Source organism: Pituophis catenifer, unplaced genomic scaffold, assembly GCF_029215685.1.
Source record: "Pituophis catenifer annectens isolate HBS135680 unplaced genomic scaffold, rPitCat1.0.hap2 SCAF_2, whole genome shotgun sequence".
Lineage (NCBI taxonomy): Eukaryota > Metazoa > Chordata > Lepidosauria > Squamata > Colubridae > Pituophis > Pituophis catenifer.
In genome coordinates, this window is record NW_027256882.1 from 105,833,823 (window position 1) to 105,861,441 (window position 27,619).

Consider the following 27,619-nt stretch of genomic DNA (forward strand, 5'->3'; position numbering starts at 1 on the left):
GATTTCTCTGCGCTGCCGCTTCGCCTGTCCCTTTCCCCCCGCCCCACCAGCGCGAGGAGGCATCCGGAGTCGCGTGCTGCGGCAACCCATTTAAACAGTCGGAGCGGCCGCTCCGGGTGAACTGCGAGAGGCTCCCGCGGCGGTGAACTTGTTTCCTCCCCCTCAGGCGGCGGCCGCTCAGGATTCTTCTCCTCCGCTCGGCTCTAGTTTCTTCGTCTGCCTGGCCAGCCGGCCCCGTGTGATCTTCTTTTGAAGTAGGCCTCTCGGGCCTCTCTCCGGCATTTCTCTCCCTCGTCCCCGAAGGCACCATGTCCGTGCTGGGAATCGATCTGGGCTTCCAGAGCTGCTATGTGGCCGTGGCCCGCGCTGGGGGCATCGAAACGATCGCCAACGAGTACAGCGACCGCTGCACCCCGTGAGTAAACTTCTCCAGCGGGAAGCCGGGGATCAAATTTAAGGCGAAAGCTCCGGGATATGGGGTGGCGGGGGAGACGCCGCAGAGGGGGCCCGGAAACGCCGCAAACTTGTCAGAGGTGCGGTCACCCCCGAGCGCCGGTGGCCTAGAAAACGCCGCCATCCTCCCTTAAGCTCTACCTTCTCGTTAGAATTGGAAAGTGGTAAGAGGTGATTATCACCCGTAGCGGCCACACCTTTGGGTTTTCAAAGCAGAGGGAACGGGGGGGGGGAGGGAAGTGCGCCCTTAATTCGTGAGTAATGCGAGGTGCTGCTGCGCCTAGGAGGAATACTTTTTTTTCCCCTCCTCCTCCTCCTCTCTCCCCTCCGCTCCACATAGAGGTCCCCCTGGAAAAAGGGACGGGAATGGGTTCGGCAACGGCCAGTGGAGGAGCTGGCTGCTTGGGCAGAGGAAGGGGAAAGTAACCCGGTTTAAATAAATGTTTCTGAAGCTGCCTTCCTATAACTGCGGCATGCCTCGAGGGATCGGCGCTGGGATTTGAAAGATCATCCTAACCGACAGTGAAATTGTTGGGAAAAAATAAGCTAATCCACCAGGAGCTTTCACAGTTTATATAAATCAATATGATTATTAAGTTTGTATTTTTATTTTTTATTTGCTCGGAGAAGGCGGTATTGTTCACATAATTGAAAATAGACGGGGGTGGGAGGATGTAGGTTTCATCTAGTCTGAAGGGAATTTCATGAGTGAATTTCATCTAGCGTAACTTCAGTGCTGTTCTAGAAAGAGCCTAGCTAATACTATTTTAAAGATAACGTCCTGTACAGGGTAAGTAAACTCAACTTGTAAAATATGTGCAGTGCATATACCCTAATGAAGAAATATGGTGAGGATAGGACTGGACTTTGGATCATCAATGGGTGATTTGCAGTAATGTTGTAAAATGTATTCATTGTTTAATACTAGCATCAACAGAATGTCTCTTTCCCTCCAATCTTTCATTATACTTTGATATCTGTACACAATTTTAATTTACAATTTTTGTATGCTGCTTGGTTCTAAGTTGTTGCACTTAAATATTTTCTTTCCAATGCTGCTCTTTCCCTTCCAACTATTTTTAATATTTTGTATTGAAATGAAAAACTCCATTCTATTTAATTTTATTTAAATGAAGAATGTAAATTGGAAGTGATCCAAAGAAGTTCATTAAAGATAATCAGAGACTGGGAACTTGGTATCTTTACTTTTGAAGAGAAGGTTGAGGAGGGATGTGAGAGCTGTTTTCTTGTATTTGAAGGAGTGCCATACAAAAAAAGGCTGTGACAGACAAAGCATAATTGTATTACTGTTACAAGAAAAAAGGTGGTGATTGAATGTTATTTTTAAGTTTACAAAGGAATAGTTGACAATAGAATCAATAAGGAGAGGTGGTGGGCTTTTCCTTTACTGGATGTGTTTCTTTCTACACTGAACATGAGGTTGGATTCCATTATTTTACCTAAATTACCTCTTGCAAATCTCTGCTTTCTTGGGCAGAGGCATTTGTCTTCATGGAAATTAATTTAGTTTAGTGTGATTTGTCAGATGGTAAACTATTCAGTGAGAAACGTAAGTGTTTCTGAAATCAGGTTTGCTACTGTCTTAAGTATATCCTTCAGTTTAGTAGTGGGGAAACTTTAGCATCCCTAATTCTTAATCAGCCCAACCAGCGTGCCCAGTTGGGGTGATATAAGTTGTAATGAAGCAACATACAGAAAGCCAGAATTCTGCCATAAAAGCTTTGATTACATCAAGAAAATTAATTCAGACAGGTTAATGGAACCAGCCATAGTGTACTCTAGCTATCCACTTAGTTGGCTTATCATCTGATGTTGCTTCTACTTTCCTTAAAGATGCTAGAAACCCTTTTTTAAACTTCACATTAGAGAGCTCTGATCTAGCATTTTGGTGTGGGAAATTTTATAAACCTTGGAAATAGGATAATTGTAAAGTCTACATTTTAGAAAAGGTAATATTGTATTCTGGATTTATTTTAAATTATATTTATATAGTTTTCATATATATTCCATTTTGTAAATTAATTGCCTGTTATAGCTGCGCAGTATTTACATTTCTGATTTTTTTTTCTCAGTTTAATCTATTACATGCACATAGTATAGCCTTTATTGTCATTGTACATCATGTATACAACAAAATTGGTTATTTGCATATCCTTCATCCTTCCTTTATGTACTTATTTTGATCTGTGCATTTTTCTCTTCCTTACTGTGTCATGTTCAGTATGTATTTTTTATAAACTGAACTTGGTCATTTCTCAGACCAATTATATTGCAAACGTTTGTTTTTCCTAAGAAAAATTAATTATATCTCTGAAAATGAAGAAGTTTAGTTTTATGTTTCTTGATTCTTTGAATATGTTCAAATATGTTCATCTGTTTCAATGGTCTTGTACCATAAGTTTTGTTAAAAGACACATTATATTAGTAATAGTTTGCATTCTTGGCTGGTATTAACAGATTTGGAAAGAAGACATTTAAAATTTGATAGTGTAGAATATATTGCTGAGAAATATATGATGTAAGAGCCATTTGGTGTAGTGGTTAATGTTCTGGCCTAGAAACCAGGAGACTGAATTCTAGTCCCTCTTTAGGCATGAAAGTTAGCTGGGTGACTTTGGGCCAGTCATTCTCTTTCAGCCCACCTCACACAGTTGTTCTGGGGAAAATAGTATCATGTTGAGTTACTTATAAAGGCAGGATAAATAAATTATTTTTCAGTGTTAGGCAATGTGAGTTTGAGCAGCAATGCATACTGCTTTAAAATAAGTTATTCTGTACTATATATCATTCTATCTGTAATTTATAAGTATTGAGTGCAGCAATAAAACAGGCATCTTTTTCAGTGCACCATGTTTTTCATGGGGCATACTTGTGGTTTTCAATTTTTGAGTGAATTCCATAACACACATCTTCTGTGGGATGAGATAGCATGTTTACCAAATTCATTTAATCAGACACAGAGGTTTTCTAACTATTGATATTATAGTGTCGCATAGTCACCTAAATGTTTAGACTGGATCTGGCATTTTTGTCCATCTATCAAGTCTGTCCCAAGGATTATTATTATCAAATTTTATGTGCTGCTTATCTCTTGGTTCAAGGCGACTCTGAAGATGACACTGAAAAGATAAAATATTACATATGTTGTCTCTTCAGGCTCCCTTGAAAATCAGTTTCTTAAAAATAGGAGACACTTGGGAAAGATTTAACTAATTCCTGTTAAATCTTAAATCCAAGTCAGTAACATGATGAATAATAATCATAAAATCATTTGCCTATAAATTTATCTATAAAAAGTTCATCCAACAAAAAAGCTAACTTTTTGGAGAAAATTAGGTGGACTGTGTTAAATGGATAACAAAAAATGATTGATGTTCCATAGAAGGAATTTTAATTTACCAAGATTTATTTATTAGATTTAAATCTCATCTTTCGTATTTTATCAGCATGGTAACTCAAAGCAGGAAACATACACAATATTCCTTTCCTCCTCCTCTTTTCCCCACAACAAGATGACACAAACCTATTAGGAAATTTGTTCTAATTAAAAAAAATGATCTTTGTTAATAAATTCATTGAGTGCACATCTTTATTAAGTTTCGTATCATTTAAGCTTACTAATAGTTTTATTTTTGAAACCTATATTGAAACTGAAGTACTGTGATCTAACTTTTCAAACTACTTTTTTATTTTATGTTAGGTCATGTATATCATTTGGACCCAAGAACCGTTCAATTGGAGCTGCAGCCAAGAGCCAGGTAAGGCTTTTATGTTAATCTTTTAATAATTACATAATTGCTAGAAAAACATGAAAACATTGAATCATATTAATTTTTTCTCTGTGTTAAAACAATTGTGTTAAATATTTCGTATTCAGGCTTAATGAATTTGACTTCTTGAAACATTTATGTTTTCTATACTATGTTTGCTTATCCTATTAAAAATATCCTAACTTGGTGAATAATTTGAAGTATATTCTGGAATCCAAATGGGAAATTTTTATACTTGAGTAAACTAATGCCATACATCTCTCTTGTGCATTTCTTTCCTGTTCTGGTGGTTTCACTTTTCTCAGCAATTGAATTTAAGAAGGGATTTAGTTGCTAAAATGAGGCCACCACCCACCCACCCCATTCCTGATTCTCGATGAAAGACTTCCAGAAATATACAAACCACACTTGTAAAATTTCTATTGGCCCATTCGATGAAGAGAAAGTCCAGATCTGAATTGTTCCAACATAAAATTACAAGGGGGTTGTAATACCCCTCTTATTATATGTTCTTTATTTTATAGTTCTTGCATAAGTTTAGAAATGGCATGATTTATCTATGATTATGAATTATAACTATCTTTTGCTTTAATATTTGAATACTATTATAAGACTGTTGTGTTTTAGCCAATTATGGTTGAATAGGGCCAGCTGCAGTGAGTATTTAAACGGACTTCATGGAAATTCCAAGGATGTAAACTAAAGTGGGAAATAAATAAACTATCCCCCACAAAGGTAGTAAGAAATAACCTCTATAAAAGTGCCAAGAAAATGGTAAGAATACCAGGTGCCAGGAGCTGAGCTCAATTTGAGGAAATCTTTGTATTTTCATATAGATACTATACTATACTCAGATGTATTGGACGCCTTGCAGATGTCTGGAGCAGTCAAATGTTAACTCAATTTATATGTTAAAATAGAAAAAGTGCAAATTGTTAACGCAACGATGTTTCATTTTCTGTGTTGGGGTCGTTATGTTTTAAAATGGAAAGAATGACATGACCTGCATTATAATAAGTGATTTATGAGAGGCTTGACTTGCAACACTCAGATCAGGTGGTTGCTAACAAATAGGACATAACAAAAATTGTTTAATCTTTATATGCCCTTAAAATATAAAGGAAATTGTAATTAATTTTTTATCTTCTAGATAAAGATCTTTCCTCTGTGTCATAATCTTACTCATCCACAATATCCTTCCACCTTAAATTCTGACTTGACAGTATGTTGACTGTATTTGCTTTACTAAGGCTTAAGCAAATAAATATTTAATACCATCACCAGTTTTCATTTCATTAAGGTTGTATAACTTCTACACAAGAAAGAAATGCATCGAAAAACTTGCTTGTAGTTGAGTTAGTTAACTAGTTATAGCAAGAAAATTGGGGTGCTACTTTCAGATGGAGCTCGGATTGTTGAAGATTACTTAATTTTCTTGTGCAATAAACTCTTGCACAATTTGGATGACTGAATTTCTTCTAACCTCATTTGCACATATGGGTAATCCTTGGCTTAAAACCATTTGTTTAGTGGCCATTCAAATTTATAATGGCACTGAAAATATGTGTGACCAATCCTCATGCTTACAACCATCACAATAGCCCAATGATCATGTGATCAAAATTCAGGTGCTTGGCAACAGGCATATATTTACAATGGTTGCAGTATCCTGAGGTCATGTGATTGCCATTTGCAACCTCCCTAGCTGGCTTCTGAAAACAAAGTAAATGGGGGAAACAACTGTGGCAAAAAGGTCATACAGTCAGGCAATACAGCAACTGCATTGCTTACCTCTGGAAATTCTGGTCTCAATGAGTTGTAAATTTAGGACTACTTGTAATTGGTTGGGTAAAGTTCCTGAAGGGCAAATCCCCAATATAAAATATGGAAGTATTATTTTGTATATGCTATTTCTGATATATGTTCAATACCTTAGTTGTTTTTCTGATTGTACCGTGTTTCCCCTAAAATAAGACCCATCCCAAAAAGAAGCCCTATGATATTTTTGACCGCATGCACTCAAATTAAACCCTACCCCCAAAATTAGCCCTAATTAAGACCACGCCCATCCTGGGGTGCAGGGGGTGGGGTGAGATAAAAATTAAGCTAGGGTGGGGATGGGGGGGGTCTGTTATCGGCTTCAGAGGGCTTTCCGGAAGGCATCTGAAGGTGAAATGGAAGCCAGGGGGTGCCTTGCGTGTCAATCCGGAGCCTGTTTCTCAACGGAAGAGGGCTTTCCGGAAGGCTCTGATGGCAAAATGGAGGCCGGGGGTGATGCATACGAGCGATGGCAAGCGGCCACAGAAGAAATGGGCCGGCAGCGGGCTCCTGCTGGGCAGGGCTGTTGGTGCCATTGTCACAAGATGAGTCAATAATTAGACCCACCCGAAAAGAAGCCCTAGTTTGTTTTTTCGGAGGTCAAAAGAAAATAAGACCCGGTCTTATTTTCAGGGAAACATGGTATTGTGTAGCATACTTTGATACCTTACAAGAAAAATATGTAAGTTTCTGTACCATGAAAAAAATTATGAAATTCTATAAAAGTGTTGTACTTTTTCCTCAAAGTGTTTCTACAGCTTACTGCAAAAGTATTAATGTTTTGTTACATGAGGCTAAATTCTGTTCTCTTCTAGGTAATTTCAAATCCAAAGAATACAGTGCAAGGTTTTAAAAGATTTCATGGTCGTGCATTTTCGGATCCTTTTGTTCATGATGAAAAAGCTAAACTTGCTTATGAGCTTGTCCAGCTGCCCTCTCTTTCAGTTGGCATTAAGGTATGACCTTGAATGTGCACATATTAATGCTTGCTTACAAAATTAGAATACTGTTTGGCTATTTGGCAGAAGGGAAAAAAAATAAAAGCAGAGAAATACAGATATTCAAATCTTAAGAATTCAACTGCTACTATTTCCTTAAAGAGATGGGAGTTGTGTGGTTTATAAATTATTGTTGGTTAGACAGTCAGCCAGATGTTTAGACTGGTTTTCTGTCTCCTTATCAAGTCCTTCCCAAGGACATGAGATAGGCAGATGTTGTTTATTAATATTAAAGTTAAACAATATGGGATACAAGCTGTTCCCAGTAAAGTTATCTTTTGCGGTTGACTGAGATACATTCTTTGAGATAAAGTAAGTATGACCAGAATTTTTTCCCTTAAAAATATGAAAAATAAAGCATACTGTTGATTGCTCTTTTGTGCTTATTTGTGAAGCAAAGGGAGAAATATATTTAAACTTTAAACATGTTATTAAAGATTTAGTGGAGAAAATTACTCTGGAAAATTGCAAATTAAAATATTTTTTTTCTAACTAAGGTTAAATATATGGAAGAAGAACGAAACTTCACAGTTGAGCAGATTACAGGAATGCTTCTCACTAAACTAAAAGAAACTGCAGAGAATGCTCTTAAAAAACCTGTAGTTGACTGTGTTGTATCAGTAAGTAATCTGTATCTTTTTGATATTTTCTAAGTTTAATTTTTCTAAAGGTTATGAATGAAAATGAATGAAATTGATTACAGCTTGTTGTCTAGCTTCCTTCATGATGGTTTATCATATTGGAAGGCTCTCAGGCTATATGGGGTGGCTGATATTCTTTATTTACAGATAACTAAAGGAAAGATAGTATTTGGATTGTAAATGTGATTAGTCAAATGATTGAAGATTGATATTTTGGCATGTAAATATTGTGTCTGTATCACAGGTTTCTATAAAACTTACGAATATTAGGGTCTTAGTCAAAAATATTTTTCTTTGGCAGCTTAATATTTAGTCACCACAATATGCAAGTATCTTCTGATTACAATGGCAATTCTAGCCTGGTCCTGGTTGCTATCATTAAGCAAGGGCCATGTGGGTTGTTAAATGAGGCTCTTACCTGACTGTAACCTGTAACTTCCTGCCAACTTCCCATTGACTTTGCTCGTGGGAAGGGTATAACAGCTAGTTGCAATGGCCAGAATTCTTAAGTCCCCCATGTTTAGTGCTATTGCAAATTTGAACAATCACTAAATGAGTAATCATAACCTGAGGATCATCTGAAACAAAAATATTTAGAATCTTGGACTACCTTATTTTTATCTACCCAAGTAATGGTAGGTATGACAAACTTCAGGCTCTTTTCTAGCCTGGCAAGGTAGGATTATCTCTGTGCTCATCTTTCTTTTTTGTTGCTGACTTTATTCTGTTCAGTAAGAGTTTCTATTTTAACATAGATTATTTTGCTATTCTTGTATTAGTGTCTTGTACTAAACAATATGAATAGAATAGAATAGAATAGAATAGAATAGAATAGAATAGAATAGAATAGAATAGAATAGAATAGAATAGAATAGAATTCTTTATTGGCCAAGTGTGATTGGACATACAAGGAATTTGTCTTGGTGGATACGTTCTCAGTGTACATAAAAAAAAGATACATTTGTTAAGAATCATAAGGTACAACACTTAATGATAGTCATAGGGAACAAATAAGCAATCAAATCATATTAGGAAACAGTCAATATAAATCGTAAGGATACCAGCAACAAGGTTACAGTCATACAGTCATAAGTGGGAGGAGATGGGTGATAGGAACGATGAGAAGATTAATAGTAATGCAGACTTAGTAACTAGTTTGACAGTGCTGAGGGAATTATTTGTTTAGCAGAGTGATAGCGTTCGGGGGAAAAACTGTTCTTGTATCTAGTAGTTCTGGTGTGCAGTTCTCTATAGCGTCGTTTTGAGGGTAGGAGTTGAAACAGCTTATGTCCAGGATGCGAGGGGTCTGTAAGTATTTTCACAGCCCTCTTTTTGACTTGTGCAGTATGCAGGTCCTCAATGGAAGGCAGGTTGGTAGCAATTGTTTTTTCTGCAGTTCTAATTATCCTCTGAAGTCTGTCTGTCTTGTTGGTTGCAGAACCAAACCAGACAGTTATAGAGGTGCAGATGCAGATGATATGTTTATTTATTAACTATTAGCTGTTAACAATGTTAGTAGCCAGGTCATTTAACTTTTACTTCCCTATCCTATGTATGACTTGGGGTAAAATATAAGAAATGTGGATAAAAATCCAATTATTAAAAATCTTTTATTTGAAAGTATTCTTTTTAAAAATCAACTTTTAAATGTCTTGTAGGTTCCTTGCTTTTATACAGATGCAGAGCGGAGATCTCTCATGGATGCTACACAGATTGCTGGATTAAACTGTTTGAAGTTAATTAATGAAACTACCGCAGGTAGGTAGATAACTGCAAAGAATACTGAAGTATATATTTGCAAGTCTTGCACCCAAGTTTAAGTTTTGTTTTAGTCTTAATTTTATTACATTGAATAAAGGAGAAATAATTAATGGTTTATTTCCATTCACTAAACTTTTTTTCTGTTACAGTCATTCAGATTTGTACATGAGTAGAATAATTATTTTCACATTTTAATTACTTTTAATGTGAAAGCACAGAAATTCACAAAAGAAATCTGGAAGAACAATAAAACATATCTGAAATATTTTCTCTTTTTAGTGTTTTCAAGCAAATTAATCTACAAATTTAAAAAGTTATTTTGCTACAGTAGTTTCCCTTTTTCTCCAATGGAATGACTTTTTTGTTGTAATTGAGATAGGACCTGGCGTCTCTACATCCTCAGAAATTTTTAAAATACAGTATATTTTGGACAGTGGAAAGATTGAAGAAAATGAGGGAAAAGAACCATTACTACAAACTGTTTTGAGGTTTAGGGTTTTTTTTACAGGAAGCAGCTTAGAGATATAGCATTTTAGTAAATAACTTGTGGAAATTATTAAAATTGGATTTCAGCCAAAGTATTCTGGAGATAAATCCTGAAAAGGGAAAATGGTTTTTCTATATGGCTTCAGTGTTTCTAGAAATGTTCTCTCTATATATACTTAGTTTGTACACTGTTTATTTTCATTAGAAAGTTTGAGATTTACAGAGAGTGTTACGAAAGTTCTGTCTATAATAAAAAGGTAATTTATCATATAGACCTTAATCCATATTAAGAATATTTGTTTTCTGGTGGATGATTGCAATTGTGCACTAAATGTTTAAATGGTATTCTTAGCCAAAAATTAAAAGAATTCTTAAATAGAGGATAATGAAATTTCTGTATGTTTCTGTCTAGTTGCTCTGGCCTATGGGATCTATAAACAAGATCTGCCTGCATTAGAAGAAAAACCAAGAAATGTGGTATTTGTTGATATAGGGCATTCAGCTTATCAAGTATCTGTATGTGCATTCAACAAGGGGAAATTGAAGGCAAGTATAAAGTCTATTCATGTTAACTACGATATTATTGCTACCATTTTAAGTTATTTATAGCTGAAAAATGTGGAAGTATTGATGCATTATTCAGTATAGTATTAGTAATTCAGCAAATCATGACTTAATGTAATATATCAACTTGGAAATTGCCTCCTTATAAAAAGCAATATAATGAACTAAACTGCAGTGTTTGCTTTATGTGTGACTATGAGAGGGTCAAGTAGCAGAGGAGGTAATACTAAGATTTATTCTATCCTTTAGTGATCATAATGTCAAATTTCCTAGATTGATTGATTGATTCATTCATTCAATTAATTTTTATCGTTGCCCGTCTAAATTAATGGCTCTGGGCAGCTTATACAGTAATTAAAAAATATAATTAAAATACAGAAAACATTTAAAACAATAGATTTGAAAAAATATTTGAAATCTTTCTGTTTTAACCCAATTACAGTAAAGAAAAGGCTCCTAGGCTAATATAAAACATGTTGAACAGCAAGTGCACATTCTGTCTCTGCCAGACGTGTGAGAGAGAACCAGTTATATATACAATATTGCCTGACTAGTTTTTGATTTCTTTGCTATAAGGAAATTAAGTGCACAGGTTATACGAGAATGTAATTGTCCCTGTGTTTTTTGTGTGCTGTATTTTGGGCAGGTTGCCAGGTACACAAATGTTATCGTTTGCTGCATTATAGATTATGTTTCCTCATAGCTGTTTATTTCAGGGGTGAAATCCAGCAGGTTCTGACAGGTTCTGGAGAACCGGTAGCGGAAATTTTGAGCAGTTCGGAGAACCGGCAAATACCACCTCTGGCTGGCCCCAGAGTGGAGTGGGAATGGGGATTTTGCAATATCCTTCCCCTGCCATGCCCACCAAGCCATACCCACAGAACTGGTTGTAAAAAAAAGAATGGATTTCACCACTGGTTTATTTCATATACATTTATTCCTCAACTTATAACAGTTCATTTAGTGACCATTTAACGTTATAATCAGGGTGGATAAAAATCAATGATTTTTTTTAAAAAAACAAAAAAATCAGATTTTTTTGATTTAAATTGGATTTTTTTTATTTTTATCGAATTTATTTTAATAATATCTTTTGGGTAAAAATCTATCGTAAGATAGTTTTCTATTTAAGATACATAAATAATTTAGTTTATTCAGCATGAAATGGAGCTTAGTTATGTAGCATGAGGCTGTATATTCTGCAACACTGGGACTATCGGTGAGTCAACAGTGGGTCAAAGGAGTAGCAGAGATGACAGTTGCTCTTGAAAAATTATGATATAAATCGAGTTGATTTAAATCAAGCCTTTTTACTAGTGATTTAAATCATGATTTAAATTGTGATTTAAATCAACTCAATTTAAATCAAATCCACCCTGGTTATAATGGCATTGAAAAAGTAACTTATGACCATTTTTCATACTTAAAACTCTTGCATCATTCTCATGATCACATGATTAAAATTCAGTTGTTGAGCAACTGATTCATATTTATGATGGTTGCAGTGTGCTGGAATCATGTGATCCCCTTTTGCAATCTTCTGACAAGCAAAATCAATGGGGAAGACAAATTCACAACTGTGGCAATAAAGGTAGTAAAATGGGGCAAAACTCACTTAACAACCATCTCACCCAGCAACAGAAATTTGGGGTTCAATTGTGGTCATAAGTCGAGGACTACCTGTATTGCTCACTTTAACCCTGAATGAAAACAAGTATTGATTGCCTGTATTGGAACTGAAATAAATAATAGCACTGTTTTGTGGTTTGTTGAATGAGTATGTCTCCATCTGGAACATAGATTCCCAGATTTTGAATTGAAAGAGTGAGTTTAATTTGCGATATCAACATTACAAAACAAATTATGTTTTTGAAAAGAAGAAATTCAGAATATGATCTATACATAAGCAAACATCCTGAAATTATTTACCATTGAATCACACTTGCAGTTAAATTTATGTTGATGTGAAAGATTGATCAGAAGTGAAAATAGATATGGCAAAAAGGACAATTACTGCAGAGTACAGTGTCTTTACTGCAAAAATTGAAAATTAGCACATCAAAAATCTCCCAACATTGTCACATATACAGTTGCAAGAAAAAGTATGTGAATCCCTTGGGATTACGTGGAGTTTTGCATGAATTGGTCATAAAATGTGCTCTGAACTTCATCTAAGTCACAACAATAGAAAAACACAGTCTGCTTAAAATAATACTACACAAACATATTAGATGTTGCCATGGTTTAATTGAACATAACATGTAAACATTCACAGTGCAGGGAGGAAAAAGTATGTGAACCTTTGGACTTAATAACTGGTTGACCCTCCTTTGGCGGCAATAACCTCAACCAAAAGTTTCCTGTAGTTGCAGATCAGACCTGCACAACGATCTGGAGTAATTTTGGACCACTCCTCTTCACAAAACTGTTTCAGTGTAGCAATATTTTTGGAATGTCTGGTGTGAATCGCTCTCTTAAGGTCATGCCACAACATTTCAATCGGGTTGAGGTCAGGACTCTGACTGGGCCACTCCAGAAGGCGTATTCTGTGCTGTTGAAGCCATTTTTTTGTTGAATTACTTGTATGCTTTGGGTCATTGACCTGTTGCATCACCCATCCTCTGCGGAGCTTCAGTTGGCGGACAGATGGTTGTACGTTTTCCTGCAAAATGTCTTGATAAACTCTGGAATTCATTTTCCCATCAATGACAACAATCCGTCCAGGCCCTGAGGCAGCAAAGCAGCCCCAAACCATGATGCTCCCTCCGCCATGTTTTACAGTGGGGATGAGGTTTTGATGTTGGTGTGCTGTGCCTTTTTTTCTCCACACATAGTGTTGTGTGTTATTCCCAAACAACTCAATTTTGGTTTCATCTGTCCACAGTATATTTTGCCAGTAGTGCTGTGGAACATCCAGGTGCTCTTTTGCAAACTTCATTTTTTTTGGACAGCAATGGCTTCCTCCATGGTGTCCTCCCATGTACTCCATTCTTGTTTAATGTTTTCCTTATTGTAGATGTGTCAACAAAAATGTTAGTATGTGCCAGAGATTTCTGTAGGTCTTTAGCTGACACTCTAGGATTCTTCTTTATCTCATGAAGCATTCTGCGCTGTGCTCTTGCAGTCATTTTTACAGGACGACCACGCCTAGGGAGAGTAGCAACAGTGCTAAACTTTCTCCATTTGTAGACAGTCTGTCTTACCGTGGACACATGACCATCAAGGCTTTTGGAGATATTTTTGTAACCCTTTCCAGCTTCATGCAAGTCAACAATTCTTGATCGTAGGTCTTCTGAGAGCTCTTTTCTGCGAGGCATGGTTCACATCAGACAGTGCTTCTTGAAACCAGTAAACCCAACAGGTGTGTTTTTAAAGGGCAGGACAGCTGTCAGCAACACATCCAATATCATCACACTGATTGGAGTCAAGGTTGGCTCACTCCTGGCTCCAATTAGCTCTTGGAGAAGTCATTAGGCTAGGGGCTCACATACTTTTTCCTCCCTGCACTGTGAATGTTTACATGTTATGTTCAATTAAACCATGGCAACATCTAATGTTTGTGTAGTATTATTTTAAGCAGACTGTGTTTTTCTATTGTTGTGACTTAGATGAAGTTCAGAGCACATTTTATGACTAATTCATGCAAAACTCCACGTAATCCCAAGGGGTTCACATACTTTTTCTTGCAACTGTATACCATGAACAATATAAAATTCACACTTCTTTTCCAATTACTAAATATGTGGCCCCATTTCAGGGATTCAGTAAAGAATCAAAGCAGCATTTCATTTAATGAAAATTTCATTTCATGAACAATATGACAAAGGGACACAACAAATTAGAAGTTTAGCTAATAGATTCAACATTGGCTGACTGTTTATTCCCCCTGGAAAAGTGACAAGAACGGACAAAGTGACAAAAACTGAGTGGAGCTGATGGTAGCACATAATATCTGTGCAGGATGGAGGTGGCTAGTCCTTCTCTCAGTTGGTTTATTTAAATAAACTGTGTATGCTCATTAGAATGTAGTAAGTGGAAAGGAAATTGGAATAAATTCACTTCACTCTCCAGGCAGGTTAATGGCTGCTTAACTATATTGTAGCCATTAATTTACATTTAGATAATACAGGAAGCTCTGAGTGTACCAGGTGGTTTTGCCATACTACAGCCATATGCCTCTGAATAATTTGCTAAGGATAACTAGCATGGCTCAGTATATTATGAAAAAGCATTCTCTCTGCATAAATGATTCTGTAATTGACAGTTGCTAAGGACATTAAAGATACATAGTCTGGTATGATGTTTTCTACATTCTGGTAACTTTTCTTTCAGCTTGGAAGTGTCTTTTTATTGATGTTTAAGTAGGATTGGGAAGCGTGTGTGTGTTTGTGATTAAACATGCATTCTACAAGGCTGCTGTAATTTGTTAGATTAGTACTTTATATGACCCTAAACTGGATTCATTATTGGTGATTGAGTTAATCGGTTGATTAATAACTTGCCATCTGTTTAATACATAATATACTTTTTCTTTTTATTGTGAAGGTACTTGCAACAGCATTTGACACAATGCTCGGTGGCAGGAAATTTGATGAAGTATTAGTAAATTATTTTTGTGAAGAATTTGGGAAAAAATACAAACTAGACATAAAGTCCAAAATTCGGGCCCTGTTAAGATTATCTCAGGAATGTGAGAAGCTGAAGAAACTGATGAGTGCAAATGCTTCTGACCTGCCTATGAACATAGAATGCTTCATGAACGATATTGATGTCTCTGGGACTATGAACAGGTATTGCAGATTAATACACCTCAGTAATGAAGTTCTAAAAACTTTTTTTTTAATCAACGTTTTAAGTATGCGAGCACACTTCTTTGTTTATATCTTTATTTTACTTGTTTGGCTAAATGATATAAGTTTTTGCTTAATTTAAGAATGCTAATTGGGGACTGGAAACTCCATTATTAAGTGACACAATTGTTAATTGAAAAAAAACCTCATGATTGTGTCACTTAGCCACATCAGTTTTCAGTTGCCATTTCTAAGTGAGGAACACGTTAAGCAAGGACCTCACTTGACCACCTCTTGTGACTTCCTGCCAGCTTCTCCATTGACTTTGCTTGTCAAAAACCAACAGGAAAGGTCACAGATGTGATTGTGTGGCAGTCATAAGTACAAGGATTGGTCATAACTACTGCTTGTTCAGCATTGCTGTAAGTTCAAACTATTGATAGTTGGGTGGTTTAGGGGTGGGGAATTTTTGGTGGGTGGGGGTGTGTCTGGGGATTGTCAGGTGTGTTGGGCTTGGTCTCTAGGTGTTATGTGAATTTCGTTGTATGGGTATATTGTGTATATACGTACAATGACAATAAACTTTATGTATAAACTACCTGTAATGAAGGGAATGGAAAAGTGGACAGTTATATGTTAGAATTGGGGAAATTATTAACAATTTCTACTACAGGTTTTTTTATCTCTCAATTCTTTCCCCAGAGCTGGATCTGAGGTTTTGATAATGTGAATTAATGTGTTGTTTCTATCATCTTAGAGTGATGTGTAGGTGTAGATGTAATCTCCAATTTGCTGCCAAATTACAGCTTTAACATGGAAAAAGGAGAAGAATATTAAATACATAAGGAATAATTGCATAATACATAATGTTTAATTAAGTTCATCTTAGCTTGTCCTCTCTGGCATAGGAGGTGGATAGGGAAGACTGTGTAACTCAGAGAAAGCAGGTTATGTACCCCAACTGAAAATAGTCATTGTATTTATAAATGTATATTTCTTTAAATAAATTAGTCTGCAAACGCTGTACTATTGCAATAGCACATCCAAAACTATAATACGAAATGTTTTAAACATTAATTCAAAACCCATTCCCATAATTCCATATTTGTGTGTGTGTATCTAGCTATATCTTTATCCATGTCTGTCTGTCTATCTTATCCTATCTATCTATCTATCTATCTATCTATCTATCTATCTATCTATCTATCTATCTATCATCTACCTGCTATGTATTTAATTCTTAATTTGTGCTCTATAACCTTGAAAACATAAGTGACAATTTTACTGTAAATTGGAATGAGAAAGAGAGGAATGCTTAATCTCTTAATATGAAGAAACTCCATTTCTGTGTGGCATGCTTTTATAGAAATTTGTTTTTATGTATTGTGGGAGTGAAATAAAGAAGCATCTTACCTAAACAAAAAAGAGTTGAGGAATACAGCAGACTGAACTATCTTGAGTTTGGCTTATTATCTAAATATAACCTATTAAATGCAGCTTTGTGAATGTTGCCAATTTGGGGGATTATTTAAGAGACTGCCATTAATCTTTATGCTTTTTTTCATAAAAAATAATTTTCCATTTCCACCCATAGAGGTAAATTCTTAGAGATGTGTGATGATCTTTTGGCCAGAATAGAACCACCTCTTCGTAGCGTCTTAGATCAAGCTAGTAAGTATACATTTTGTTATTTGGAGTACAGTTCAGGACTAATAAATGTAACTGCAGGAACACTAAAGTGCATAGTAGAGCAATTTATATTTTGTAACTGCTGGATAAAATAAAATGAGCATCATCAATAGTCAATGATGTAGAAGTTAGGATTAGAAAAATTCAGATTCAAGCATCCAATCTGGGTAACTTTGATTACTTTCTATCGCTCAGTCCAATAACTTCACAAGGTTGAGAATAAAATTAAAGTACTAAGAATGTTTGCCCTAAGGCAAAAGATGGCACGGAAATCCAACAAATAAAAGATATTACTTGGAAGTATCACAATTCTCAGAGCACAATTGTATCTTCTCAAGTTTGTATTCATCATATTATATATATATATATATATATATATGTATATTTGTATATGTATGTTTGTATTGTATTGTATTATATTTATTATATTATAATATAATATAATATATTCATTATATTGATTCCAGACTACAAATACCTTTGTTTTCGTATAATTAGAATGCTAAATATAAAACAGTCTGGACTTTTGGTAGAAAAAAATACTGTTATTTGTAAGGACTGTGTTCTTTGACTGGAAATTTAGTTATGTTTTCATGTCTAGAAAATACTAGCCACATTATTATTCACGTATTATGTTGCCTAGTTACACATTCTGTGTCAGTGGTTCGGTCCAGTTCGGCCAAGCCGGTAGCGGTGACGATATGACGTCACCGAACCGGTTCTCTCCCCCGCCCTCCCACCCACCCACGTTATTCTTACCTTTTATTTGGTCCCACCCTCAATCTATGGCTGCCTCCTGAGTCCCAGCTGATGACTAGAGGGAAAAAAAACTGTTTAAACTCTTGCCGCGGGGCTTCAAAGGGCCGTCCCACAGCTGATCAGTGTTAAAAGCAAACAAATGAGTCGGGTCGTAAGTGCGAGGACTGGTCATAAGTGTGAGGACCTTCCAGAAATGACTCTGACCAGCTAGCCATGCCCACAAAATAAGCCACGCCCACAGAACCGGTAGTAAAAAAAATTAGAACCCACCCCTGTTCTATGTATGTACATAATACCAACCCTAAAATATTCCCCTTCCCAGTAAACGGCCCCTCAAGATATATGAATATTCAGTATCATCCAATCAAGATCAAAGACATATTTAAAAAGAAAAACACTCTCCTAAATATCTGGTAGATAGGTCCCAAGGATTCCTTTGAGGGCAGTATATTCCATAGTTTTGAGGCTACAAGACTTAACAGAATAACACAGTTAGAAGGGACCTTGGAGATTTTTTACTCCAACCCCTTGCTCAGACAGGAAACCCTATACCAGTGTTGGTTAACCTTTTTGGCACCGAGCGCCAGAACCCGGAAGAGGGCCAGCTGGTCTTTGTGCGAAGAACCCCGAAGAGAGCAGCTGGCTGATGTGCATGCGCGCTGGACCAGCTGGCCGGTGCGCATGTGTGCGATGGAACCCAGAAGAGCAACGCGCGTGCCCACAGAGAGGGCTCTGAGTGCCACCTCTGGCATGCATGCCATAGATTTGCCATCACAGCCCTACACCATTTCAGACAGATGATTGCTTTTTAAAAAACCCTTTTCTATTTGAGAAAATAGATAGAAATACAGTTAAAAATTACAAGATATTTTCTTCATTCAAATCCAAATGGAATACTTCAAAAATGTTTCTTTCACTTTGAATTTGTTGTATGTGTATTCCCAGACTGATGTGCCAATGATGCTTGCATTGCTTAAAATGCCATTGTAGCACATGTTGAAACCTGTGGGATTCTACTAATGCAAATGAATTTAGATTTAGAATGACTCTACTATTTTTTTCTTCACAGAATTAAAGAAGGAGGATATCTGTGCAGTTGAAATAGTAGGAGGGACTACAAGAATACCTGCTGTGAAAGAGCGGATCAGTAAATTTTTTGGTAAAGAAGTCAGTACAACTTTGAATGCTGATGAAGCTGTCACACGAGGCTGTGCATTACAGGTAAGAATGGTGGTATGCTGAAAAAAATGTTTTCTGCTAAAAATGTGGTTTTTAATTAAACACTAGTTCACCTTTAGTTTCAAAGGAGCTACAAATAAACGTTATGGTTGAATTGGAAAGAAATGTTGAGTATTTGTTAGCAAATGCACTTTGCTCCAGCAGTAGTCAAATTAGTTTTTTAAAATGCAAATTTATATAGTCCAAACCCAAACAAAAGAGTTGCATGAACTAGGATGTGTACAGTGTAACATTTTTTTCCTTTCCACTCCTCTGCAGTCCCTTCCTACCCAAATATCAGGCACATTTTGGGGTCTTCCTTTCAGATGTGTGATCAACTCCATAAGAAAGAGAAATTGTGTCCTAAAATTTCAGTGGATGTTTGGATAGTATTGTCTCAGCATATTTGGCAATAGGGATGTGCAGAACTTCCAATCTGAAGCTAAGAAAGTGCTTTGGAGCAGGCTGTTTTGTAGTTTATTTACTCATTTATACAATGAACTTCTGAGATTCATAGTTTGTGAAAAGGATGGCTTTATAAATCTTAATAAATCAAGACTTTTCGGTATCTGATTAGACTTATAGCTTTTATTACTTATTGCCTTTTATTTTTTTCACAATATTTTAATGATATGTTAAACATGTTAATCTTTTTAAAATAAAAGTGGGATTCATGACTTCATAAAATAACTCAATGACACTTTCACTTTCCTTCATTTGTTCATCCCTAATTATTTGTCTAATTACTATTTAACTAGAGATATACAAAGCTGGATTCTTGAATAAAAGCTTAATGGGGAATTGTAACCTGTTTCCAATTGAAAATGGCCATTTTTTTTTAATGGCTGCAAAAAACAAAAGGAAAGTGCACGATTCTGCAAGCATCTGGCAACCAATCGAGGCAGCCAAGAAATAAACTTTTCCATCTATAACTGAATTATATTTTCATAGCTTTAATTATTAAAAATTAAATTGAGATGATGAGATGAAGTCTGACAAGTGCAAGGAGATGGGACAGACAAAATGATAAAGCACTGCACTTTTGTACTCTTTACATCCAGAGTTTGACCCTATGACCATACATTAATTGAACAAACAAGAGTTTTTGAAATCGAAACCTATCAGCCTTTTGGTATTAATACATGATGATATATGATTTAATGTTATACATAATTTGATGCTACTGAACTTTTTTTCCCCCTTACAGTGTGCTATTCTATCACCAGCTTTTAAAGTGAGAGAATTTTCTATCACAGATTTGGTGCCGTACCCCATTTCCTTAAAATGGAACTCCCCAGCAGAAGAGGGGATAAGGTAACTCCCAATAAAGCTGATTTGTATATCCTGTTATAATGAATATGCATATAAAACTCCATTAACAGTTTTTCTTATATTCGAACTATTGACATAATTTTTGTAGTGTAAGCCTTTTCTGTGCCTCAAAAATTGCTTATTTGAGCGAACAAGGATGTATTCTTTTTATAGTGATTGTGAAGTATTCCCAAAGAATCATGCTGCACCTTTCTCCAAAGTCCTTACATTTTACAGAAAGGAACCCTTTACTTTGGAAGCTTATTACAGTTCTCCTAAAGAATTGCCATACCCAAACTCTGCAATAGGTATGTAGCATAAGAGATACTGTTTCTTTCTGTGTATTTAATATATCAAAATCTAGGAACATATCTTCAGTTATTTTGTCATGAGATCGTGTGTTAGTGTTAATATCCATGCTAAGACAAGTAATGTAAGACAAAGCCTAGTTTTTAAGATTGAAGGCAATACTGTATTGTGTTATTAGTTATGCGTGAGATTGCTGGGCCCCATCATAAATCCTTCTTGGTCCATGACAAAATTAGAAGGGTAGCAGTACATGCTTGCATATAAGCTAGAAAGAATAGCATATAAGCTATTCATAGCACGGCTGCGAAGGAAGGATGCAACTGGGGGTGAAAAATGATTTAGGCAGAAAAAAGGACAAATGAGGTAAAGAAAACTAGACCAAAACTGAAGAGATGGGAGGCAAGATTTTTTTTTTTTTTTTTAAAAAGAGCAGAGTGTCAAGGGGCATTTTACCAATGCAGATGGCAACAAACTGGCAAGTTTTACCCAATGCAAGGGAACCTGAGATGCTTTTCCCAAATGAAAGAACCAAGTGACTGTCAATCTTGGAAGCCATCTTTACCGTTGGAGCTTCAGGGCTGCCATATCTACTTTCACATCCATAGAGCAGATTGTGCAACCAAGTCTTTAAAATGGCAGTGTTCCCATAATTTAAAATAATTCACTAGAGTATTAAGGAGTTGGGAACTTTGATTCGTCTGTCTACAACTATACTTGGGCTGTGGAATATGTGTGAAATGATTCCGTTTCAGAGGAAATGTTATCCTCATTTGAGGAACTCTTCTTGGTACTTAACCATTGAATTAAACAAATATCTTAGAGAGATAATAGAAGCCCTTCAAATTCAGTTTATTTGCTCCTCCTTTACTTTCTGTTACTTAGACTGCTAGAGACCCAAGAGAAGAATGTATACTTGGGGAAGGAGCCTGTTTACCTTTGAACAGAGTAGTACTTCCAAGAAACTGAAACGATTAGCCTACATCTCTTTTAGAAATTTAAAGATATGATGATTAAATACTGTCTAGCAATTGTTTTAACCAATACACTGTTTAATTAATAATCAGGTTATAATAATTTAAATTCTAATTTTTATTGTTTTAAATAGTGAAAATGCAGGATAAACGTTTAGTAAAATAATGTGATCAATAAAGGAAAATCAAATATTTGCTGCTATATAGTATCTTTGGTTTTATGTATTTTGTAAATTCCATGATCTTTTAAATTAGCAAATTTTGTACTGCATTTATTAAAACACAATAAGGAAAATAATGGAAGCAGTAGAGATTTCAACTATTTTCTGTTAGCAATTCCAATTTAATTTTTACTTCAATGAAAATATTTTATATTTTCCATTTAGCTCAATTTTTAGTTCAGAAAGTAGTACCCCAAAAGGATGGATCCAGTTCCAAAGTGAAAGTTAAAGTCAGAGTAAACATCCATGGCATTTTCAGTGTTTCAAGTGCATCCCTTGTGGAGGTTCACAAATCAGAGGAAAATGAAGAGCCCATGGAAACAGATCAACATGCAAAAGATGAAGAGGTAATGGGTGGCTTTTTTTTTTTCTGCCTTAAATAACACCATCATCATAATGTGCTTTCCCTCTAAAAATAAAGGGATGGGATGGGATGGGATCCAGACAGTTGAGTTCCTTTTGGTATCTGAAATTCAGTGTTATAACAATCCCTTCAGTGATTAGTACTACAAGTGGGTAGGTATGGGATGTTGAATTCAAAGGACTTTCAGTTTCTCATATTCAATAACATGAGAGTTTCATGTAACCCAGCAATTTTGCTTTCTAATTTCAGAAGATGCAAATAGATCAGGAAGAACAACAGAAAAATGAGGAACAACAACAGCAAACACAAGCTGAAAATAAGACTGAGTCTGAGGAAATGGAGGTAAAAGTTATGTCTGAAAATAAAACATATTCTAAAATTAGTTGAATAATAGAAAGAAAATGGCAAGATTGCTTTTCTGCTCTAAGGATGAGCCAAGATAAAATTATTAAACAGCCTATTTGTAAAACAATTTGATACTTTTTTCAGTTCATGTTTCTTAAAGGCATATATCCCAGTTGATGGAACAATTTAGGGCAGAGTTGTTCATGAAATTGAATAGCCTAAAAACCAAAATCCGTTACATGTTTCTGTCCTGAATTCTATTTTAAAATACTGTTTTAATGCAGACATCTCAGGCTGGATCAAAAGAAAAGAAAACGGACCAGCCCCCTCAAGCTAAGAAAGCTAAAGTAAAGACAACGACAGTTGATCTTCCAATTGAGAATCATTTGGTGTGGCAGATAGGAAAGGATATGTTGAACTTGTTTATTGAGAATGAGGTAAGTTAGTTTAAAACACTTAACACGGGATTTTGGCCAGAATTGAAAACAAAAGGTGCAATGTAGCCTTGTAATCTCACTCTGTCATCCTGCAGTAAAGGAAGGTGTGATGAACCAGCAGTGATAAATATTTATTGCTTACCTTAGAAGTGATAACAGTAGGCTGACTTGTTTGGGCTCAGAAGGTAAGCAGTGTTTGCATGAGATGCTAACAAAGAATATCAGGACACAGGCTAAATTGGAAAATTGAAAGACCCTTTGGAAGAAGGCAGTGTCCAACTAGTTGTTATCAAGAACACTGCATAGAGATCTTTGAATTTATCAGAAGTCAAGCTTGTTTCCATGGAGGATGCTTCAGGCGAGAGAATTGAATTGTACACAGTCACAGTAACCATTTTATATTTCCTGCAGGGTAAAATGATCATGCAGGATAAACTGGAGAAGGAGCGGAATGATGCCAAGAATGCAGTAGAGGAGTATGTTTATGAAATGAGAGACAAACTCTGTGGCGTGTATGAAAAATTTGTTAGTGATGAGGTAGGTATTTAACGATGTGCAACTAGGAAAAATAGGAACAGATCTGCTCAGAACAATCTAATATGAGTGTTGCTAGGGTCCAGCTTCTCTGACTAAATTTTCAAGCATTTCCATGGAAGTGCTTAATTTAATGAGGTAGCACATTTTTAGGCAATGTAAACTTCTGTGGAATTTGCTGCTACATCCTTTTTACAAATTTGTTTTCTAACTGTGTTAAGTTGCAAATCTCTTGAGAGCTTTGACCCACTGATCTCTTTTTAATTCCACAAATATTTACAATACAAATAGTCCTTGCTTAGTGACCATTTTTTCAGAAACTGTTTGAAGTTACAACAATGCTGAATGAGGAGACTTACAGACTGTCTTTGAAGTTGCAGCCATCACAATGTCCCTGCAATCATGTGATCACGATTCAGGCTTTTGACAACTGGTGCAGAATTACAGTACAGTAGTCCCAGCATTCCGCGGTCATATGATCACCACTGATGCTCACTGATGGAACGGTTGTCGTAAGTCAGCATGGTCTTGTGATTTTTTCACTTTAAGACCATGCCACTTAGCAATCAAGTTCTGCTCCTGTTATGGTCATTAATTGAGGATTGTCTGCATTATATAACCTGGTAGCATATTTGATTCTCAAAATTAGGAAGCTGAGAATTCAGTTCTTCACTGAAGAATAACACTTCAATTTATTTGAATTATTTCCAGGATCGTAATAGCTTCATTTTGAAGTTGGAAGACACAGAGAACTGGCTGTATGAAGAGGGTGAAGATCAACCAAAGCAAGTTTATATTGATAAATTTGTTGAAATAAAAGTAAGTGGGACTGAAAACTGCCAGATTTTCTCTGACTATAAAGATTTTTTACTTATTAGGCAACAAAAAGAAACAATGAAATTAAACTAATCCATTTGATTCTGGTAGCAAGTAGCTATAATGTTTCTTTTTTTCATGAAAACATATGTAATGTTCTGCCTTTAGGATTCTTTAACACAGTGTTTCTCAACCTTGGTAGCTTGAAGATGGGTAGACCTCAACTCCCAGAATCCCCCAGCCAGCAGCGCTGGCTGAGGGATTCTGGGAGTTGAAGTCCACCCATCTTCAAGCTACCAAGGTTGAGAAACACTGCTTTAACAAGTAGTGTTTGGACACTTTTAAACTAAGTACTTTAGTGAATCATCTTTCTGTAAAAAGAATTTCACATGTAATTCTTAGGAAACATTTGAATATGCTGGCCAGGTTCATGCGTTAGGAATAAGCTAAGGTTATTCAGCTTTGGTCTTAGGTATGCTAGATGTCACAGTCCAAAAACAGATGAGGCTAGGAGCAAAATTAGATTTGATTCGCTTAATTAAAATTATGTGTTTAGTTTGATTTTGGCACATTACAATTGCATTGTCTTTTGGAGAGAGGCTGGAGGCTATACCCAAGGCTTTAAAGGGCTACAAGTTATAGCATACTTAATTTGAAATACTTTCAGCAATTTAAAGCAGTTTTTAATATGAGCACCATTCATCTCACAGGATACTAACTTCTTGATAAATTTTTCTCTTAATTCAGGCTGTGGGACAGCCCATTCAGGCACGATTTCAAGAATCTGAAGAAAGACCAAAAGCTTTTGAAGAGCTTGGAAAACATGTTCAACAATATATGAAAGCTGTTCATGCATTTAAAGAAAAGGTGTCTTTTTATATCTTTCTTAACCTTCAAAATAGATTTCAAAAGTCCCCATTCTTTTTTCAGCACTAAATTGTGAGAATGTTCTCCCCCATTCCTCCCCCTCCCCCAGGATGAGCAATATGACCACTTAGACCCTGCTGAAGTGGCGAAAGTGGAGAAGAGTACAAATGAAGCAATGGAATGGATGAACAACAAGCTTAATCTTCAGCATAAGCGAAGTCTTACTTTGGACCCTGTTATTACAGCAAAGGAAATTGAAGCAAAAACGAAAGTAAATAAGTTTTTAATCTTAATGCACTTAATGGTGGTATGATTTCTTTTAGACTTTTTCTGTAGAATTTACAGATGAAATTATCTCAGGCTGACAAAAAAACCAAACACATATGATTTCATTTAAATCCTTTAAGCCAAGAATTAATAAAAGTGTTTTATACACATCTTCGAAAAAGGAGGCAGGAAGTACCATACTTTGATACTTTAAAGCTTGATACTTTTATACTTTTAGCTCTGATACTTTAAAGTAGCAGAGCTCACATTATTCCACTTGTTTTGAAAGATTTAACAAAGCAGTGAGTGGACATTTTTTAAAACAAAAATAGTGGTTGTCTTCCCAACCCATTTAATGGTCTTCTTTGGTTTTAGTATCAAGTTAAAAGAGTACAATTATTAGATAGGAAGAAATGGAATTATATCAAATTTTTACAAAGATTCTGCATCTATTCCAAGGATAGATTAGACAAGAAATAGAGCAACAATTAGGTCAAACATTATAGTGACTATGATTTCAAGTAAATTTATTCTGACAAACCTTCAGGATTAAATTTAGATTTAGCTAGCTACCCTCCTTCACACTAAGATTTTTTTAATTTCTTCTTGAGAACTTCAAAGGGATGTTTTTATGGTGTAAAAGATCTTAACTACAAAGAAAAAAAAACAATTTTGGATTGAACAAACAGTGAGAGACTTATGGATAGGAACCTAGATAAATGTTCCAATGTGATTGCCAAGGAAAATTCTTTCATTACTAAATATATCTTATTTACATTGTTGACATTTAGCCCAGTTAAGAATATAATTGGCCATTGCATGTTAACTTTCATACATTTTGGGAGGCAACTTTGATATAATTTGTCATTCAGTGCTTCCAACTCTTTCATTTCAGGAACTGATAAACATCTGTAATCCTATTGTTACCAAACCCAAACCCAAAGTGGAACTGCCAAAAGAGGATCAAAAACCAGCAGAACAGAATGGTCCAGTAGAAGGCCAGGGTGATGCCACCAAGGCTTCTCAGACTGCTGAACAGCATACAGATTCAACAGCTCCAACATCTACAGAAAAGAAACTTCCGGAAATGGATATTGATTGAATTCCAGTTCTTTATATTACATACTATAATAAAGCTTTATGTTGTCTACTTTATGATCTGAATATAAATGGGAGCCAATTGAGAATTATTATTTTCTCACAGTACATTTTTGGATGGGATTAGTTGGTAGGGAGAAGCAAACTCTCAATTAGTTAAATCTTCAGCTGGATAAATTAAGTCTTTTGCCATATGATGCCAGAAATCCTTGATAGCTATTAGATTTGCACATCTGCTTTTTCAGTTTAATCCTGTTCATGTTGTGAATTCCATTATTTAAAGTGTGTAAGAGCAACTAGAACAGTTTGGTGGTTTGTTTTTAATCTACAATTAAATTACTATTGTGGATTGAAGCAACATTAGTTCATGGAAAATTACCAGAAGTATTTAAAGCTCTGGTTTTAACACAAAAGAGCATAATAAAGATATTAGATTGTGATCCCTTTGGAATTATGGAAGCAATAATAGCATGTTTTATACCTGCAAGTTTAATACATTTTTGTTGTACCATTTTATGGTTATGTGAGATATAAGGCAACATGGCTCAGATGATTTATTCAGGTTAAATGTAAAGAAATGAAGTAGCTGGAGTGTTTTTTCTCGGTTCATGTTCACACTCTATTAATATTCATTATGTCCTAGGTGTTGTATCAAATTGTTTATCTGATATGCAGAATAGCATTTATCTAAAATATGCTATTAGATCCAATATGTATCCTCATGATAAATTTCTCCCCAGCTATAAGAAATGCTGTGTAAATTTCTGTCTAGCTTAGTTGTAGGGGAAAAAGGAGGGTATACTGCTAGCTGCCTCTGGATTACTCTGATTAGTAGCTAACATAGAAGATAGTATTTGTTTTCCTACACTTGAAAATGATTGTTTTATCTTCCAGCTAAAGAAGGAATCTGGCAGTTTGCTCTTGTGTTCATTTACACTTTGGCTGTGTTATTCTTCTAGTATTGATAATTGTCATTAACTTGTATGTGTTGAAATCAAATGAAAGCTTCCATACACATTACAAGAAATAAATGCACTGGATTCTATTGGATTTTTTTAAAACCGTTGATTATAAGAAAACTAAATGAAACTCATAAGATTAGAAAATAAGT

The 27,619-nt window shown here is 35.6% G+C and overlaps 1 protein-coding gene across 1 annotated transcript; it reads left to right on the plus strand.

Moving 5' to 3' along the window:
• HSPA4 (heat shock protein family A (Hsp70) member 4) lies at positions 1–27,553 on the plus strand. The gene is made up of 19 exons (XM_070937330.1): positions 1–415; positions 4,175–4,232; positions 6,878–7,018; positions 7,558–7,680; positions 9,360–9,459; positions 10,361–10,494; positions 15,058–15,302; positions 16,897–16,973; positions 18,820–18,971; positions 20,176–20,282; positions 20,454–20,587; positions 21,946–22,127; positions 22,394–22,486; positions 22,774–22,926; positions 23,338–23,463; positions 24,172–24,279; positions 25,024–25,143; positions 25,253–25,414; positions 26,306–27,553. The coding sequence occupies exons 1-19, from the start codon at positions 309–311 to the stop codon at positions 26,510–26,512; spliced, it is 2,529 nt and encodes an 842-aa protein (XP_070793431.1). The 5' UTR covers positions 1–308; the 3' UTR covers positions 26,513–27,553.
• The last annotated feature ends 66 nt before the right edge of the window (positions 27,554–27,619 follow it).